General features: G+C 33.2%; 2 protein-coding genes across 2 annotated transcripts; both read right to left on the minus strand.

The window, feature by feature from the left end:
- Positions 1–803: 803 nt before the first annotated feature.
- EDM2 (ENHANCED DOWNY MILDEW 2) lies at positions 804–8,927 on the minus strand. Its single transcript, XM_022861078.2, has 18 exons — positions 8,841–8,927; positions 7,948–8,373; positions 7,725–7,821; positions 7,438–7,491; positions 7,049–7,306; positions 6,866–6,964; positions 6,378–6,625; positions 6,185–6,274; positions 5,548–6,102; positions 5,257–5,404; positions 5,053–5,154; positions 4,604–4,696; positions 3,662–3,703; positions 3,063–3,173; positions 2,733–2,804; positions 2,530–2,648; positions 2,374–2,446; positions 804–2,271 (listed from the first exon to the last, which is right to left on the minus strand). Exons 2-18 carry the CDS (start codon positions 8,364–8,366, stop codon positions 1,102–1,104), a joined length of 3,750 nt encoding a protein of 1,249 aa, XP_022716813.2. The 5' UTR covers positions 8,367–8,373; positions 8,841–8,927; the 3' UTR covers positions 804–1,101.
- Positions 8,928–9,787: 860 nt separating this feature from the next.
- Positions 9,788–15,627, minus strand: LOC111275635 (fimbrin-1-like). The gene is made up of 15 exons (XM_022861080.2): positions 15,359–15,627; positions 14,567–14,823; positions 14,271–14,441; positions 13,798–14,036; positions 13,520–13,691; positions 13,393–13,431; positions 13,165–13,236; positions 12,935–13,051; positions 12,579–12,790; positions 11,926–12,081; positions 11,436–11,635; positions 11,145–11,302; positions 10,953–11,049; positions 10,726–10,817; positions 9,788–10,451 (listed from the first exon to the last, which is right to left on the minus strand). Exons 2-15 carry the CDS (start codon positions 14,651–14,653, stop codon positions 10,197–10,199), a joined length of 2,067 nt encoding a protein of 688 aa, XP_022716815.1. The 5' UTR covers positions 14,654–14,823; positions 15,359–15,627; the 3' UTR covers positions 9,788–10,196.
- Positions 15,628–17,274: the final 1,647 nt, after the last annotated feature.

Here is a 17,274-nt window from a genome sequence, read left to right on the forward strand (position 1 = left end):
TCACAAAATTTAAAGACATTAAGCATTCTTTGATTAGCTGCTTATCTATATAATATCTCACAATTTGTGCTGTTAAAATAGTATTATTTTATATTTAATAAATATTTATTTTTATAATCTTATATTTAACTTAAATCCTTTTACTTATAATCAATTAATTTTAAGTTGAATATTTAATATGATATTATAATCAATTTTTTAAAAAATTTATCTAGTAATAATTTTTTTTTAATTTTTACCATGATAAATTCTGTTAACATGATATTATCTTACATTTGGTAACTATTTAATTTTTAAAATTTTATATTTAAATTAAATCTCTTCCGTTAATATCAATCATTTTTAGTTTAGATACTTATCATAAGAAAGAAAAAAAAACAGCCAAAAGCCGGTTACCACCATGAACCGCTCCGTCAATCGCATTGAAATCGCGGAATGAAACGCCACCTGCCAATCGCAGTTACCCTCTTCACCGCCACCTCAATAGCAACACAAACGCCATGTGATATAAAAATGCCGCCACGACAGCTGGCACATTAGAAAATTAACAAATGTTTGGGCAGACACATTTAGTGCATTGCTTTTATCAAATTTAACGAAAAACTATTTTTCATGAAATTTTTTTAAAATATAATTTTAATCGATATAATCAATGTTTTTGTCTTCTTTCGAATTTAATAAAAAAAATATTCTAACTATCGTTGAACATATAACTTATAGGCGCCCGTTTACAGATTCTTTTAAATATGTTTAATAAAGAGATTTTTTTTTTAATATTTTTCCCACAGATTTAAACTTCAAAGTAGTGTAAAAAAAGATGTCTAGTTCATTTAAATTGGGCAGATTTAGGACGGCTATGGACGTCCCTTTCAATCGTACATCATAACCAAAGTTTGGGTAATTAATGCAGATTTTAAATAATAAACCCCACACGATACAGATATGGTTTCCTAGGAGGTGGACGCAAAACACTCTTATTTCATTTGTCACAGACACTGCTTTCACTTGATTTTTTTAAGCTTTTCCTTTACATAAGGGTTTGAACAAGCAAGTTTTTGTGAAAATTGATATGGTAAGAGTCAATGGATAATGAGTAACTACCTATTCATTGAGCCAACCAGCTGAATTCTGATAGGAATAGGGGTGGTATGGACCAGGGGCGAACGCCATTGAGTACGGTGGAGGACGGGGTGCTCGAGGATCAGGAATGGGAATGGGAGGTGGTCCGGGATCATAAAAGGCATTTCTATTTATCATGGGTGGCTCAGGCCCTGGAGTACCCATCCTTGTGTAGTTCAATTCATCTAGACGAGGTGCGTATCGCTGCATTGCAGATGTATTCATCCTGTAGGATGGATCAACTGTGGCACCAAGGTGTTGTCTATAAGTGGGATTTGACAGGGATCTTACTGGACCGTACGCAGGATTCAACCCGGCCAGGTAACTTCTTTGAGTAGCATCAGGATCTTGCCCATAGCGGCGAACTTGTGACCGTATATTAGATTCTCTCCCTACTTCATTGGTGTAAGGTCCATAATCAAGGTTGTGAGCTCCAACTGGGTAAGGGTCGTTTATACCGTATCTTCTTCCCATATCATCCGCAATGCCGGTCCTAGTGTCACCATATGAAGTTCCATGGCGTGAACCACGCCTGGTAGGATTTGGATGCTGGTTAACATTCTCACCAAACCCAGTAACTGTTGCCAACATAGGAGATTTGGAGGAGGCACCTTCCATCGAGGATCTACCACTCATGACATTGGGAGGAGAAGAGCGAGGAATTCCACTGTACATCTCATTTATAGGAGTCCTCCCTCCACTCCGTCCATCTGCTCGCCTTCCATGATTTTCCTCGCCGTGCTTCTTCTTCTTACTCAAGGTTTCCTTCGATTGGTTCTTCACGTGGCCATGATTGTCTCTGCCTTTTGTCTCACACTGCTGGTGAGGAGAGCACTCTTTTGGAGCCACTGTCACAGATGTCTCTTGTTTGCATTCCTCAACTTTATGGTTTTGCATATCATCTTTCAACTCAGAAGCATCGTTACAATGACCGTCATCCTCCAATGGCAGTTCAGATTTGTGTGTTTCATCGATATTAATTTCCTGATTTAAACTCTCCGGTTCCCTAGGTAGGTGACCATGGTTTTCAGCTATGCTCTTGTGCTTAGCTGAAAAATCAGAACGACTCCAAAGATAGAGAGGTGGAGCCATCACATTCCACTGATCCATTTGTTTGTCCTTTGCATCAATAGAGCCAGGCAGGTAAAATGACTGGAAAACGAGAAACCAAAGTTAACCACAATACCATAAGACTGTAATAAGAACATAAAAAGTAATTCATCTACAAAGCAATTGGACAAAACGTCTTTTTACCTTTCCAGATAAAAATTGAGTATCCTCCCAAACTAGTTCATATGGATATTTCACAAACTTCTTTTTATCCAACCTGGTCAAAGGCAAAGAAATGTGAACGTTTGAGAGAGAGAGGGAGAGAGGGAGAGAGGGAGAGAGAGAGAGAGAGAGTACTACCTTTCTGTTTCCGGTGGAACAATAAGGATCAAAAGTTTTGGGTTGAACTCAAGGGCCTTATCAATAAACTTGTTTGCCAAAGCAGCTTTAACTCCAAAAGGAGGATTTAGCCCCATTATCTAAACAAAAAGTTAATAAAAAATATGTAAAATATGCCAACCGGCATACATGCGTTATTTCATACATGAGAAAAAATTCCTTACCAATTGTGACCCTGTTGGCAACTCCTTCGGACGCACTGTCATCCAATCCCTCCTCTCAAAATTCATATCATTCTGCCAAAGACACGGATATCAGCCACCAAAAAATAAGGAAATGTTTATAACTAAAAATAAGAATTCTGGATTCTCTACAGAATCACAGATGTATTCAAACAGTCAGGTCCTCTTCCATGCAGCAAGAACAGTAAATACCATTTTCAAACAGTGACGCACGAGGCATCGATCTTGACCTCTAGGGCAGCCATAATGTACATTCATAATGCATAAAATGATTTAGAAAAGACCATTAAAATCCAGGAAACTAAAACATACCTTTGCTTGGAAAATATCATAGTTTTTGTATGAGCACTTCTTCCCCGTCTCTTCAAGCTTTTTTTTCATTAGTAAACTAAAATCATTAGCACCACAACAAAAGTCGACAATCTGTCAATGGAAATAATTAACAATCAGACATCCAGATCAAGTTCCTTCTCATCTTTTTTGTTATAGTGCTCTACTTACAAGATGAAGGAAAGAACTGTAAACAAATAACATCTTTGAGCTTTTTGCAGCTCCTGACAAGGATATAAACATGGCCAGCCATGTATGGTATATCATGAATTTGGAATAATTACTGAACATAGTTTCCTTAGGAGTTTTCTTATAGTATATATCCAAGTACATAGTTTCCTTAGGACTTTTCTTATAGTATATATCCAAGTACAGAGAATTTTATAACCAAAATTTTTCTTTTCTTTTTCTTTCATGATCTTTTTTACTTAAAAATGCACAAGAAATATTTCACTATGAAGCAAACATCATGTATAATCACATAGACTTGAGTGCCTAAATTGTAAAAAGAAAAATAATAAAATGCTGTCAAGAAGAGAGGAATAAAAGGGGGAAGGTGGAGGAAGCACAGAAACCCTTACTGTATCACCATCTTGCACATACCAATGAAGTCTATCAACAATCTGCACATTTAAAAACCGGCTTTAGCATTTCACAAGCATTATCAAAGCAAGTCTAGATGCATCACACCATAATAGAAAATGTAAAAGGTACTAATGACTTGGACCAATACTAAAGGAATGTACGGAAATCTGCACATTAGAAACCATGCTTTACATTTCACAAGCATTATCAAAACAACAGACCATAATAGAACATTTAAAACCTACAAATGACTCAAATCAGTACCAAATGTAACCATATCATGAGGGAACAAAAATGAAATTATTGACAAACTAATAACAGATATTTATTTGTGAATACGAGATTTTATTTGTAAGTAGAGGCATTTTGGAATTCCCTATTCGTTAGGACAAGGTTTCTAAGAACTGTGACTATTGTTTAATAACAATTGCTGTTATTTGTTTCAGTATGAATTTGTCTGTTTGAATATTGAAGCCAAGTTCTGTCTGAAATTTCTCCCATTTCTCCTTGTCTCTTCCCCTTTCCCTATATTTTCTCTCTATATTCTCTGTTTTCCCCTCGTGTACCTCTCTCCCTACCTTATTCCACCTCATATGTAACATCATGAAACTAAAATATGTGTTAGATGGACAAAAACATGGTCCCACAAATAAAAACAGCGGCATCCAACCCCTCCTTACCTCTATTTCAAGTTCCTTAGGTTCTACATAAATAACTCATTGTAAACCCATAACAGATACCCAAAAACCATTTATCTAAAAATTACCATAGGCAGTATATCAGACAAACTTGTATCATAAAACAAGCAATTGAACCACAATTTTGCATGCATCAACATAACAAAAGCATCAAGGAAATTATAATAATAAGATAACAGATAGCTAAAATTCAATTAGCAGATATTAGAACTGAAGCATAAGAGAAAAAATGCAACTTACCTCTTTAAGTTTATCCACTTTAGTAAAATGGCGACCAAAAGACGTGTAGCGCATGCCATATAGAAAAGGTGACAGATATACTTTGAGTTTGTTCTGAAAATAATAATTTTAACAAATTCAAGACCAAGAACAATAGAGAATGAGACAAAGTAATAAATGGCACCTCTGTAAAAACATGCATCTGAAATAAACTTGCAGTGCATATGTCCAGGGAAACTTGGAAGAAGTAAACAGGCCGGTTATAAAAATTTCATATCAACTTCTTTTAAGAAATAGGATAAATAGGAATTGGTGCGTCCCTAACCAAGTATTAGTCTTGCAATGAGACATAAACAAATGAAAATCTAAGAATGCAAACTCCTTCAGAAATGAAATCGTATATACTGATTAAAACTCTTTATTAAAGTAACTAGGGATAGCATAATTAAAAAAAAATTAAGGGTAACAACCTGCCACTTAAATATTTGGTTCAAAACTCCTGGCTCACACACAGCTTGAGCATCTTCTATGCTACAGCCATCCTCTAGTTTTGCTAAAGCCATTCGAACAGCCTGCACAGTTGAATAAAGACTCAAATAAAACGAACACACCCACAGCAAAATCATACCTTTGCTTAAAGCTATAAAGCAAACTTATTTGGAGTTATGAAATACCTCAACTGAACCCTCTATCTTTCCAAGAGTAATTGTCCTGTCTACAACACTTTTTGATGAATATGCATGCGTAGATGGCACTTTTTGCTTTGCTATGACATCTTCCAAAGTTACCGATGATTCAGCCTCTTTCATTAAAGTCAGTAATCTACATTGCAAAGAATAAGTCTAAGACCAAGAAACATTTTATGCATAAACTAAAACATCAAAACATATCAGTGTGCCCCTATGTTATTAATTGTTAGGAAACAAGAAAAATACGACTAACTAAAGCAGAAATAAAAGGTCCACCTTCTCTCAGAATCAGCATCTAATGAAGCCATTCCAGAGCTTAATTTTTTTGCAGTAGACTTGACCATTACAGTCTTACTACAACCACCTTTAAGCGTATCCTGTCTTCCAGGCCTAACCTGCTCACTCTCATGAGTCATAAAGTCGAATAGTCTCTCCCCCAGGGAGGTCTTGGTTCCATCAGCTGCAAAGGATTCGCTCACCTCCATTGGCACAGACTTCAAATTCTGCCTCAAAGGCTTTTTGAATGCACCGATGGCTTTGTCTTTCTTTAGAGAATTTGTACCAGGAGTAACTTTTTCACTCTTTTTGCTAGTTAGACCATCTTTAACAACAGAAGACAACTGCTTCACAGCTTTCATGGCAGTTCTTTCCTGTGAAGTGTCTTTTAATGCAAGACTTTTCTTCTTCAAACCAACTTTTTCATGACTTCTGAGCAAATCTGACGCCTTTCTTTTCTTCCTTCCATCAAAAGCACTCTTCTTGTCTTCAACAAAGGGGAATTTTATATGGTCCCTTTCTGGAGTCCCAATGTCATCATTGATCTTATGTTTTCTAGCCAAAACAACAGGACAAACAATTTAGCAAACCATTAAAGCAAACAAAAGAATGAAAACAACACAATTAGAACACTTACAAGCAATATATAAGTACACGATTGACAAGTAGACCATCCCAAGCCCTTGTTACAATTCCTCCTTCATCTTTATCATCAAATGCAATCTCTCTGGTAGAAGCAAAAAGAAATCAATTACTTCATTAAACATGGGACATATTCTGATAAAATGTGCTTAAAACGTAAATAAAAAGACAAAAAATCTTAGGTGTACCTTGGTAAGCATTTCCTGTGGTATGATGTGGGGCAACGTCTACACAATGCAAACTGCAGCTCTGGAACCTTCTTGTTTTCTCCTTGTTGACAAACACAACATTTATGAATGGGGCATGTAAAAAATTCCCCTGCAGAAATTTTACGCCCATGCTCTTCCTCAGCAACTTTATCCCCCTTATAGAGCAATTTTGCCACACAATGTGGGTGATAAAAGCGGCCACAAGTTGCATTACTGCAGCGAAAGACCTGGCAAAGTAATCAAAATTTTTTGAGTTTACAACAAAAAGAAATCAAAATCTATTAACTAAAAGACCAAGAGAATTTACATAAGAAAATTTATCCAAAAAAAATAAAAAAGAAGCTCAATTTTAGCTAAACAATCTGATAGATAAAATACAATTAAAACAAATAGGCCAATGAGAAAACAAACAGACCAATGCCACAAAAAAATAAAGTTCCAATCAATATTTATCGTTGGTATTATACCTCTGCACCAGAAGACTTATCAGAAGAGCCTAACTTCCCACAAGAAAAGCACTGATGCTGATTATATTCACAATTCTTGCATAAGAAAGTCTGCATTGCCTGCCATTTAGTATAGCTTAATAATTAGAACATTACAGCACCAAATTAAAAAGCCCATAAAGTAAAAATGGGTCACTAGCTTACTTCAACTTGCTTCTTAGTAAAGCCAAGAGATTCGCAGACAGATTCTTCACCAGCCTCTACAGTTGCATGAAATGTTCTCATGCATCTTCCTTCACAACAGAGAAGATCACCCCCATTGTCACAAAAAGCACAAACTGAATCAAACAGTTCATCTTCATCTTCATCATCATCATCAGCAGAATCATCTAGCTCAGGGCAATCAACTGCATCATCTACATCATCAACTATAAATCCAGAAATTGATGTGGCTCGAACATTCTAAATGATCAATAAGTACACGTGCTTAAAATAAAATAAAATTTTGAGGAAAAAAAGCATAAAAGGAAATAATCAGATTTGAAGAAGAAATAATCCAAGAAAGAGTAAACATATAAGTTGAAATGTCTAACCTCATCAGCAAGTTTCCTCTTTCTGGGCTTCTCCTCCAAAAATGTGCACAAAAACTGTGCAAAACATAAACCTCCCATTGAATTCAATTGCATGAAGAACCAGAAAGATAGCAGCATCATTTTAATTAACTACCATTCTTAATACTTTCCTCTCATGTTTTACAAATCAAAGAATCATGATATAAAATTCATTGCACATTACGACATGCTAAACACAACTCCCACATTATCCAGTAACAAATAACAGCTGAATGCACCAAAAGAATTTTACCAAATTGCACACAAACCTTGGATTTTGCTAAGGAATCATCACTTTTAACAGCCTCAGAAATCAACTCCATGTGATCCACCAAATCATTCAGTGAAGGCTTCACATCATACAAGCTGCAAACAACCAAAGAAAGTTAAAAAAAAAAACAAAAGAAAGACACCCAACAATTTTCATACTTTAAAAATAGCTTAATCTGAGGATAAAAAAAAAAAAAAACACCCAAAAGAGCGGTGACCTACCTAAAAGTTTTAGCTAACTGTTCCCACAACGATTTCCCTGACAAATCTGGATTCTTACTAAGAAGATGCAAGCAATGAACCGATATCAAAACACTCCTAATCTCAGGTTCGTAGCTCTTCCTCGGCTTTTGTAGCTTAAGCCACCCATTTTCTTTACTTAAAACAAAAATCTCTGGCTTCCCAATGTTACAAAGATCGAATTTCCAAGCCGTGACATGCTTGCAAATTGTTAAGAGCCCATCATCTGCTGCTCCTCTCAAAAATATTTTCTTTTCACCCCCATTAATTAAACTTTCCTTTCCCCCCAATTGAAGTGGCAACTCAGAAAAGCAAACCGCCTCGTCTTTTTCATCATGAAAATAGTAGTTCGACACCGAATGGAGTAATGCCTCTTCTTCTTCATCATCAGAAAACGCCATCACCGCTCTGTTCATATTGATAAAACAATAAAGAAAATAATTAACTCGATTTTATTAAGAATAACACAATTAAGTCCGAAAAATTACAACAACAATCATTTGTGAAGCCTCTTCATCTTTATCATCCATTACCACAAATGATAATATTAAAAACAAAAAAAAAAAAAAAACAAGAGTCTATTAAGAATTCTGTAATTAACAGTAAACGAAATCGCTACAATAATAATTACTATTAAAAAAACTAATCACAATACACTGATCATATTACAAAAAAATATCAATAACTAAAGGAAAAGAAACTTAAGGAGATTACTTTAACTAGGACGATAGAGGAAAAAAACAAACTTTTAAAAGAAAAAACAAACCAAAAAGTCTTTCCCTTTCTTTTTGCTGTCAATTTTCTCGGGAAACAAACGCATTGTAATATCAATCAATATATTAAAACGAGAGAAAAGAACAAAAAATAATTATTACCAGAGAATAATTAAAAGCCAAAACCCTAGTTTTCGCGCTTTCAGTTTCGAACTTCCTTCGGGAATTGATATTTGCGAAATAAAGAACAAAAGAATAAGAGATTTTGGCGATTGGGTTTTGTAGACAAACCGTATGCGAACGAAAGGGCGCCAGACGACGACGTATAATATTTTAAACGAATTCTCCAATTTTTATTTTTTAACCTTTAAAAATTGATGTATTTTCTTTCTCTCTCTTCTTCTAAAAGTTAAAACTTGAAAATTTTAAAATATTTTATTATTGCTAAGTATTTTTATGTTATGATAATAAAAAATAAAAAATAAATTCCTAAATAGTATAAAAATAAAATGAAATTTTTTTACTTCGTAGCAGGATTAAATGAGTAATTTTTTTTAATCAAAGTTAATTGATCTTGGGCTTAAATTAAATGTAGCCGTTGGATTTAATTCCATGCTAAATTCGTGCCTTGTGCTAAGAACATGGGAATAATTCCGTTATATCATTATTTTGGATGTGATAATTTATATATTTGTATCACATAAAATATTAAAATTTATGTATTAATATTATATTTTATATAAAAATTATGTATTATAATTAGTATAGATACAAAACATGAAATATTTTTTTATTTTATTAAATTTATATGTAATTATAATTAAAATTTTAAATTATATTATTTTCGTATATTATTTTTGTATATTTTAATTATATCATATTCATATTATATTATTATATCGTATTTTAAATTATCAATTGATATGTGCATGGATTTGATTCTTGACCTTAGAATGCTCAAAGAAAAAAGGAAAAATGCAAATTTATAACCCAAATTGTTATAAATTAAGGAAACTTGCACCAAAGTGACTCAAGTTAACTATGCAACACACAGATTGGCAAATCAATGAAAAAAAATTGCCTCATTCATATGCACTTGTCAACAAACATTTGTCAACAATTTTCATAGTAGATTGTACAATTTATGATATTTACGCTATTATTGTCAAAGAATATTATTCATCCGTAAAATTTTTAGATTCTAACAACGGAATTAATAAAATAATACATATATAAACGTATATTCCGGCACTTTTTCTTTTTTCAAAATGTAGCCGGTTGGATTTTTTTTTTCTCTTTTTACTGTGTTTCGGGGAAGAATTTTGCTCTTTCCTAGCTTTTAATTCTGAAAAGAAATAGAAAAAAAAAAAAAAAAAAAAAAAAAAGTAGACAATTCTTTCAGTTCAGGGTCTAGTTGCATGAGTATGAGACCCCTACCTAACTGCAACCATATTCACTCTTTTCCGTTCTACTTGATCTGATCATGTATGGAGGTACACAGTTGCCATTCAATGTCACCTATTCGAGAGTAGCATCTTCATTCTCAAATTGAGATGACGAGACTGTAATGTCCGACGCAGCATCATCGATGGTGAAGCTTGAGATTTCACCACACAGTGAGGAGCTTTCATCTTCGCCACTAATGGATGGTGCCGGAGATGCATCTGATGTGTAAGTACTACCGTTGCCATTCATCTCACCCTCTTCCGCTGCGTGTTGAAGGTACCAGTACATTATGCTGGCTGTTAAAGTGAGGATCATTTTCTGGTTTACCTGTCATAACATGAGAGCAGCCATTTTAACCTCCAACTATTCAATTTACTCAAGAAAAGCTTGCAATATCTAAAACTGATAAGAGAAGAGATCTCAATCCATTTTCTAATTCCATTTAGCTGTGGAGATGTGAAATTGAGATTCACAACAGGGCTTGCGTGCCTATGGAAGTGTGCTGATTCTATTTAAATAACTTGCTAAAGTTGCAGAGACTGATGCATCAATCTGACAGTGCAATGAAGTAACGAGTAACATAGAAAATTTGCAGCCTTACCTCCATGATGTCTTCAGGCAACAAGAAAATGGAGCATCCAAGTTTTCGAGCCACGCTTATGATATATGTTGCATTCAATCTCTTCTCGTCATCTATAATTCCAACAGGCACAATAAGTTCAGCTCAGTATCGGCACGTTCTCAGACAGAGGTAAGCTTCATTCTAAGTATAAATAATGTCACTAATAATCCAGTCAAAGAATGATTCCAGTTAGCAAGTAGTCTTACCACTTTCACCCTTGGTTACAAGGTTCCAGTTGACCAGTCTTGGCTCCACAGCACTTAAAAGTTCAAGGAAGAACAGTCCAGTGGATAGGCTCTTATCCTGCGGATTAGCATGACGTACGTATATATCATTAGTCTTAACTCCTAAATCGTACAATGTTTAATATATAAGAAAAATGCCAATCATTGTAAAACCTTGAAGCTTTCAATTTGAGTGGTTCTTCCTGTACTTTTGACTTTCCTGTTCGCCCAATTTATGATATCAGCATCAGTTATCTCCTTTCCTCGGGAGCGGGATCTCAAACTCTTCAGAAGTTGAAGCATATTAAACCTCATCAATTGCCATAGGAAAGCTGTAACACATGTAATCCTTTTTTAGCATTTGACACTCAACAAGGATCAAAATTTTGCCAATATTAAACGACAAAAAGTGCCAAGCTGTGAACGAAATCATATAATATCAAGAAAAACAAGACAGGAGATTACCAACAATGAGTTTTTTATTTCCTTGCACTATATCATTTCCACCAAGATTCACAACAGAAAATTTCAAGTGCTTCCCGATCTTTACTACTTGATTGCAATTTTCCACTTTTCTAAATGGAAACTTAATTGGAGGTTTCGATGCATGCTTCCAGTTGACTGATCCAGGACTAACCTTATCAAGCACCTCTAAAAGTATCCATCTGCATCAAAATTAAGCTTTTTATGTTGATAGTTGAAATATTGGAATTACAAAAATATGATACCTTCCTTCAAAGATCAACATAAATTATATGACAGAAACAAAATGAAGTTGAAATTGTTGAAACATATGCAAAAAAGTGCCAGCTTGGACATGAAAAATGCATGCATACCCTCGCCCTAAGAGAAAGGACAAGCAATTAAAATAACCTCTTTCTTTGTAGTGTTTGCTAAAATCTACAGTAAGGATAATGCACAGAACTCAAGCATATCAGAGAAGAGGAAGACTTACCCATTTCTAACATCCTCAAAGACGTTATTAACATAACTCGCAATTCCAAGACTGTTGATCCATAGTCGAAAACATCTCTCTTCTCTGGATATTTGCACATCATCGGTCATCCTTTCTGCGAAAGAAATCTTTCTGCTATCTATACTCAGGCCATTCCTGCAAAAGAAAACATGTTTTTCTTACTCAACTACAAAACTAGAGACATCGTATAAAGAGCAAAGAGCAGACTTAATGTTACTAACTAAACAACCTAAAACACCAGCAAGATAAAAAGATTGAAGGAACGGGCAAACCATCTGAAAAACGCCACAGCCAAACCCTTTAAAATCAAATCATAGCACTTTCTCCCAATCTTTCTAATAAAACATATGGATGGCATAGAACCAATAGTAATGTACAAGAAGTTACAACAAAGCCATTCATGACCTAAAGTACATGAGAAAAAATCCATGCACCTTGAGTCCAATTAATTTCATATTAACAGTTTTGTAAGGCACAAGACCACAGCCTATTCCTGAAACCTCTTACAGCGGAGTTAGCTCCAGATTGATCAGAAAACAGTTCCTATGATTAATACTACTAAACTAAAAGGATTATTTTTAAAAAAAAATGAAAAAGTCCGTGTTACAACTGCAATGTTTGTTGTTTCTCACCTTTGATGAAAGATTTGAGCCACAAACGCAAGATTTAAGTTTGCTGAGCCCTCAACAATGTCTTTTGGGCTCAAATACCGTTTGCAGCCCATTCTCTCTGCATGGTCAAGTACCAGTTTTGCCCTTTCGGCAGCATCCTCAGCATCTAGGGTCAATGGATTACAGTGCTCTGGTGCCAGAACATTAAGCAGGTAAGCGTAAGCTTTTGCATCCTGCATGTGTGAGAGAATGAGTAAAAAATATAGAATTATCAATGCAAGCAAAATTGAGTAATGCATCTAATAGATGTATAGCAATCCACTTTATCAGTTTATCCTACCCTTGCCAATAAATGAATTATTAACACAGTCAAATACCTTCAAATCTGAAGAAAAATTTGTGACGGTTTTCTCATAGCCCCCTTTATTTAAATGGAAATTCATCCATTTTAGTAGAACCTTCTCAGGAGATAGCCCCATAAGTTCCTCAATATCCTGCAAGTTACAATAATTCAAAGGGAAAGAATCAGTCCGTTTGTTTAAAACATGTTTATTTAATGAATTTATTCGTAGTTAAACATCAATCACTTGATAAAGAGATATATTACCGAATTGCTATCCTCCACCAATTCCACAAGCTGAGGTGTCTTCTTAAGGTTGAGATCTGCTAACAGTTGAATCTGCAATTGTCACAGATAGTAAACAAGGATGAGAAAAAGAGTACCTGAAACCAACTTGTCTTAAGTTAACAGACTACTTTTCTCAGTCTATCAAGACAGTTTAAAGCTTACACAAGGGATTGCACATAAATAGTAGAATTAAATTTAAAAGCATACCTTTATAATTTGAGATATCAACCCAAGTAAAAGATGAGGCTGCCATAAAAATAATCAAGATGAAAAACATCAGATTATCAGAATATTTCATTCTAACTCACATAGGAATCTGTTTAGCTGTACTAACCCTTCCTTCAACCAAGTCCTGGGTGCCAATGTTTACCACAGTGCAGCCAATAGCCTTTGCAGAGTTGAGACAAAGGGTATGGTTTTCATTGCGCTCCCATGGGTTAAGTACCCGTTTTGTGTTGATAGCTCGTTCATCTATTGTTCCAGGCACAGCAACATTGATAAGCTTACTGCAAAATACAAGAGATAACAGAAGCAGTGTCAACGCTCTGTACAAGCTTTTATTGAAAAAATAAAAAAGGAAAATGCATAATGGAGCACACCCCATAAAAATACCATAAAAGTACTCCATCTTTTGCAAGATTGAAAAGATCATTCGTAGCTGGATCCAGCGGAAGAAACTGCTTTAAAAATGGATCATCCCCAAGATAAATGTTTATGTGTGTAACATAAGAGGCCTTTTCTGATTCACTGATTGTGTGAAGAAGAGTGGTTGTGGAGGCCTTTAGGAACGATGATGAATTCTTTGGACCACCCAATTTTCCTGTAGCCTGACCTTGCAAATTTAAATACACCTGCTCATTCCATGCATCCAATCATAATGTTAGCCCCCTTTAACTAATTCCAGCATCAACCGAAGTTGAAGTCTATAATTCCCACTTGCATGCAACTTAATAGAATCTAAGCAGCCACATAAGTTTAACTGAAGCAATGATTCCTTTTTTCCATATGTTACAATACTACACCATTAATAACAGTAAATAAAATACAACTAAGAGCATAAACAAGCTGTTATATATATGACTCACCCTGAGGAATGTTTCAAAATCAATCTCATTGCTCATGTCACTATAGGATTCGCACAATATCTGTCTAATCTCTTCCTCAGTAAGCATAGTACTAAAAGCCTTCAATTTCACCATCAAGGGCGGCAAATCTTCAACTGTAACTTTACCGTTTTGGTTCTTTAATCCAACAAACTAGAAATCATATATATAAAAAAAACAGACAGTTAAAGTTCTATCCAATTACAAACACAAAAGCTTACAATAAAATTGAATGATAATGCAACAAATAAGTTGAACAGGGAACAAAGTATGCCTACCTTGGATTTAAGGCTGCGAAGCTCAACTTGTGTGAATTGGCTATGAAGCCATTGATCAGAGACAACAACGCCCACAAAACTAGACATATCTACAGATTACCCGAGCCGAGAAAAGAAAAGTCCACCTAAAATTCCTTCTCCAAATTACACCAACTAAATCCAGAATCCAGAATTCAATGATCAATGCAGGACTCAAATAACACTCCAAACTACCCAAGTAGCCAAACTTTCCAACAAGATTCCTTTAGCTCCAGAATCTGAAAATCAGAAAACCAAATCAATGACTCAGCTTTAGATCCTATAAACATATTAACAACAAGGACCCTTCATGAAACATTCCCTATTTATTGCTTTTAACTTATATAAATCATGAAAATCCAATACCTTAATCCCCTAAAAGATACAAACTAATAAAAAAAATCTAAAAATAAAAAATTCAAATCCAGAACTCAACTTTAGATCCCATAAACATAAAGATTAACAAGAAGTCATGTTGAAACCATCCTAAAGATTGCTTTTAAAGATTAACAAAAACTGGAAATCCAATAAACAACTACCAAGATAATTCATTTTCCATTATTTAGTTTCAAAATGAAACAGAAAAAAAAAAAAAAACAACTTTAAAGGAATAAAGATAATTCAGCCTGTAACACCTCGATAACCAAACTGCAAGCGAAGATAATTCAACAGGAACAACCAATTATAGAAGAAAAAAGAAACACAAAGAAAACTCAAAAGCACAATAACCCAACAAAGAAAACACAAAAACAGAGCAAACCCAGAAACATTTACCTGTAAAAAAGCAAAGACTTTCTGGTTTTTCAATGAACCAATTCAGTTCCTTTCAAAGTTTTTGGCTTTACATCAAAATTTACACAACAAAAATAATCACTTTAAAAAATTAACAAATGTATATTTATATGATTGATTATATATAGAGCGAAATGGGGTTGTAGAGAGAGAAAGGATCGATTTTTCTTCTAAGAAGAGCAAAGTGAAAAATAGAGGAAAAAAAAGGAAAAGAAAAACTGTTTTAAGTTTTTTCTCACCTTAAAGACAGCAAAGAGAAAGACAGGCCTCGAAACAGATTTTATTCTGTTAAGAATTGGGTGTTTATGAGAGTATTGTAAGAGAATGCACTCGCTTTGGTTGTTTGACACGTCAGATGATTTGTGTGCACACGTGTATTTGTGGGGTAAAGGGGGTGGAGTTTGGGATCTCGTGCAACTACTTTTGGATGGATTTTATTGTACTTAACAACTACCTGTCCTACAAATAAAATAAATAAAAATAAAATTGAGAGATATTATTAGATATAATTAAACTTCAAGAGTTGTCAAATTGACTGAACAAAATAATTTGAGGTAATGAAGATAATAATAATTAGTAAACAATAAATGAAAAATTAACATCTATATTTAATTAATCGAGGTTTAGGAGATTATCATTAGACTTGTTTAAAAATTAGATTATTTGTTTAATTTTGAAAGTTCACTTATATTTTAAGCAAATTTGAATAAAAAATTAAAACTCATTAAATAATTTTAAAAATAATATTTAGGCTCGTTTAAGTTTCATGTTTGGTATAAGATAAAAAAAATTAAAATTAAAATTTAGTCTGAGAGGATTTGAATAAAATATATAATTAAAATATTATAATTATATAAATATATATGAATTTTTATTTTTATTTTTAAATGATTAAAAATTTTTTATTATATAAATTAAATTTAATATGATTTATTTTTTCAATTGAACAATTTTAAAAAAATTTTAAGATTCGAAATATCGAGCTAGATTAAATTTAGGTAAATATATAAACTATTAACATAAATATAAATCCGGCTCTAATTCAATCTAAACTGATCCATGAACACCTCTAATTATCATACAAAAAATATTTATCTTAAGAAAAATTTGTGGTAAACCTATTATCATGTCAATAAAAGAAAAATGGGTAACTAATTTAAGACATTTTTCATTAAATTTTTTAAAAAAATTATTTCATACATAGTCAATTTTATCATTGGTTTACGATATATTAAAAAATAATAGTAAAATAAAGAAAAGTATATGATATTCATTAACCTTTTATGAAATTTAAAATTTTCACTCACTATATATAAAAATAAAATTTAAATTTTACTTAAAGAAAATGAATAAATTAATATAATTCCAACTAAATGGATATTATAAAGAAATATTATTTAATATGTTCTAATTTTTAGGTTTGCATGTAAACATATGAATAGAGGAATTTTTATAGTCAAGCATATAAAAATTACAAAACTATTATTGATAAAAAAAAATAGCTTACTTTTTTCAATTAAATATAGGCTGTGGAGTGGACCAAAGACAATGAATGTCAAGCCAAATACTTTATTGTGATTACATTGGTATTGTCAAAAAGTTATATGCAAAATATATTTTTGATTAAGATTCAACAATATGGTTTAATTTATTGGTGAAAATATAGCTGCCAAAATGTGGGATTTGATTGAAAAATAAAAAAGTATTAGGTATGAGATTTTTTTTTAGAAATTATGATAATTTACATTCAATAATTATATTACTTTATTTGATAACAATTTAAAATTTTTATATGATAGTAATTTTAAATTATTGAAATAATAAAATCATTGTCTCGAGAAGTGAATCAATTTTTAATTTAAAAGATGAAAAAATTTTTATCAATATGAAGAAGTAAT

This window comes from Durio zibethinus, chromosome 25 (genome assembly GCF_047325235.1).
Source record: "Durio zibethinus cultivar Kanyao isolate XHJ-2024 chromosome 25, ASM4732523v1, whole genome shotgun sequence".
Taxonomy (NCBI): Eukaryota; Viridiplantae; Streptophyta; class Magnoliopsida; order Malvales; family Malvaceae; genus Durio; species Durio zibethinus.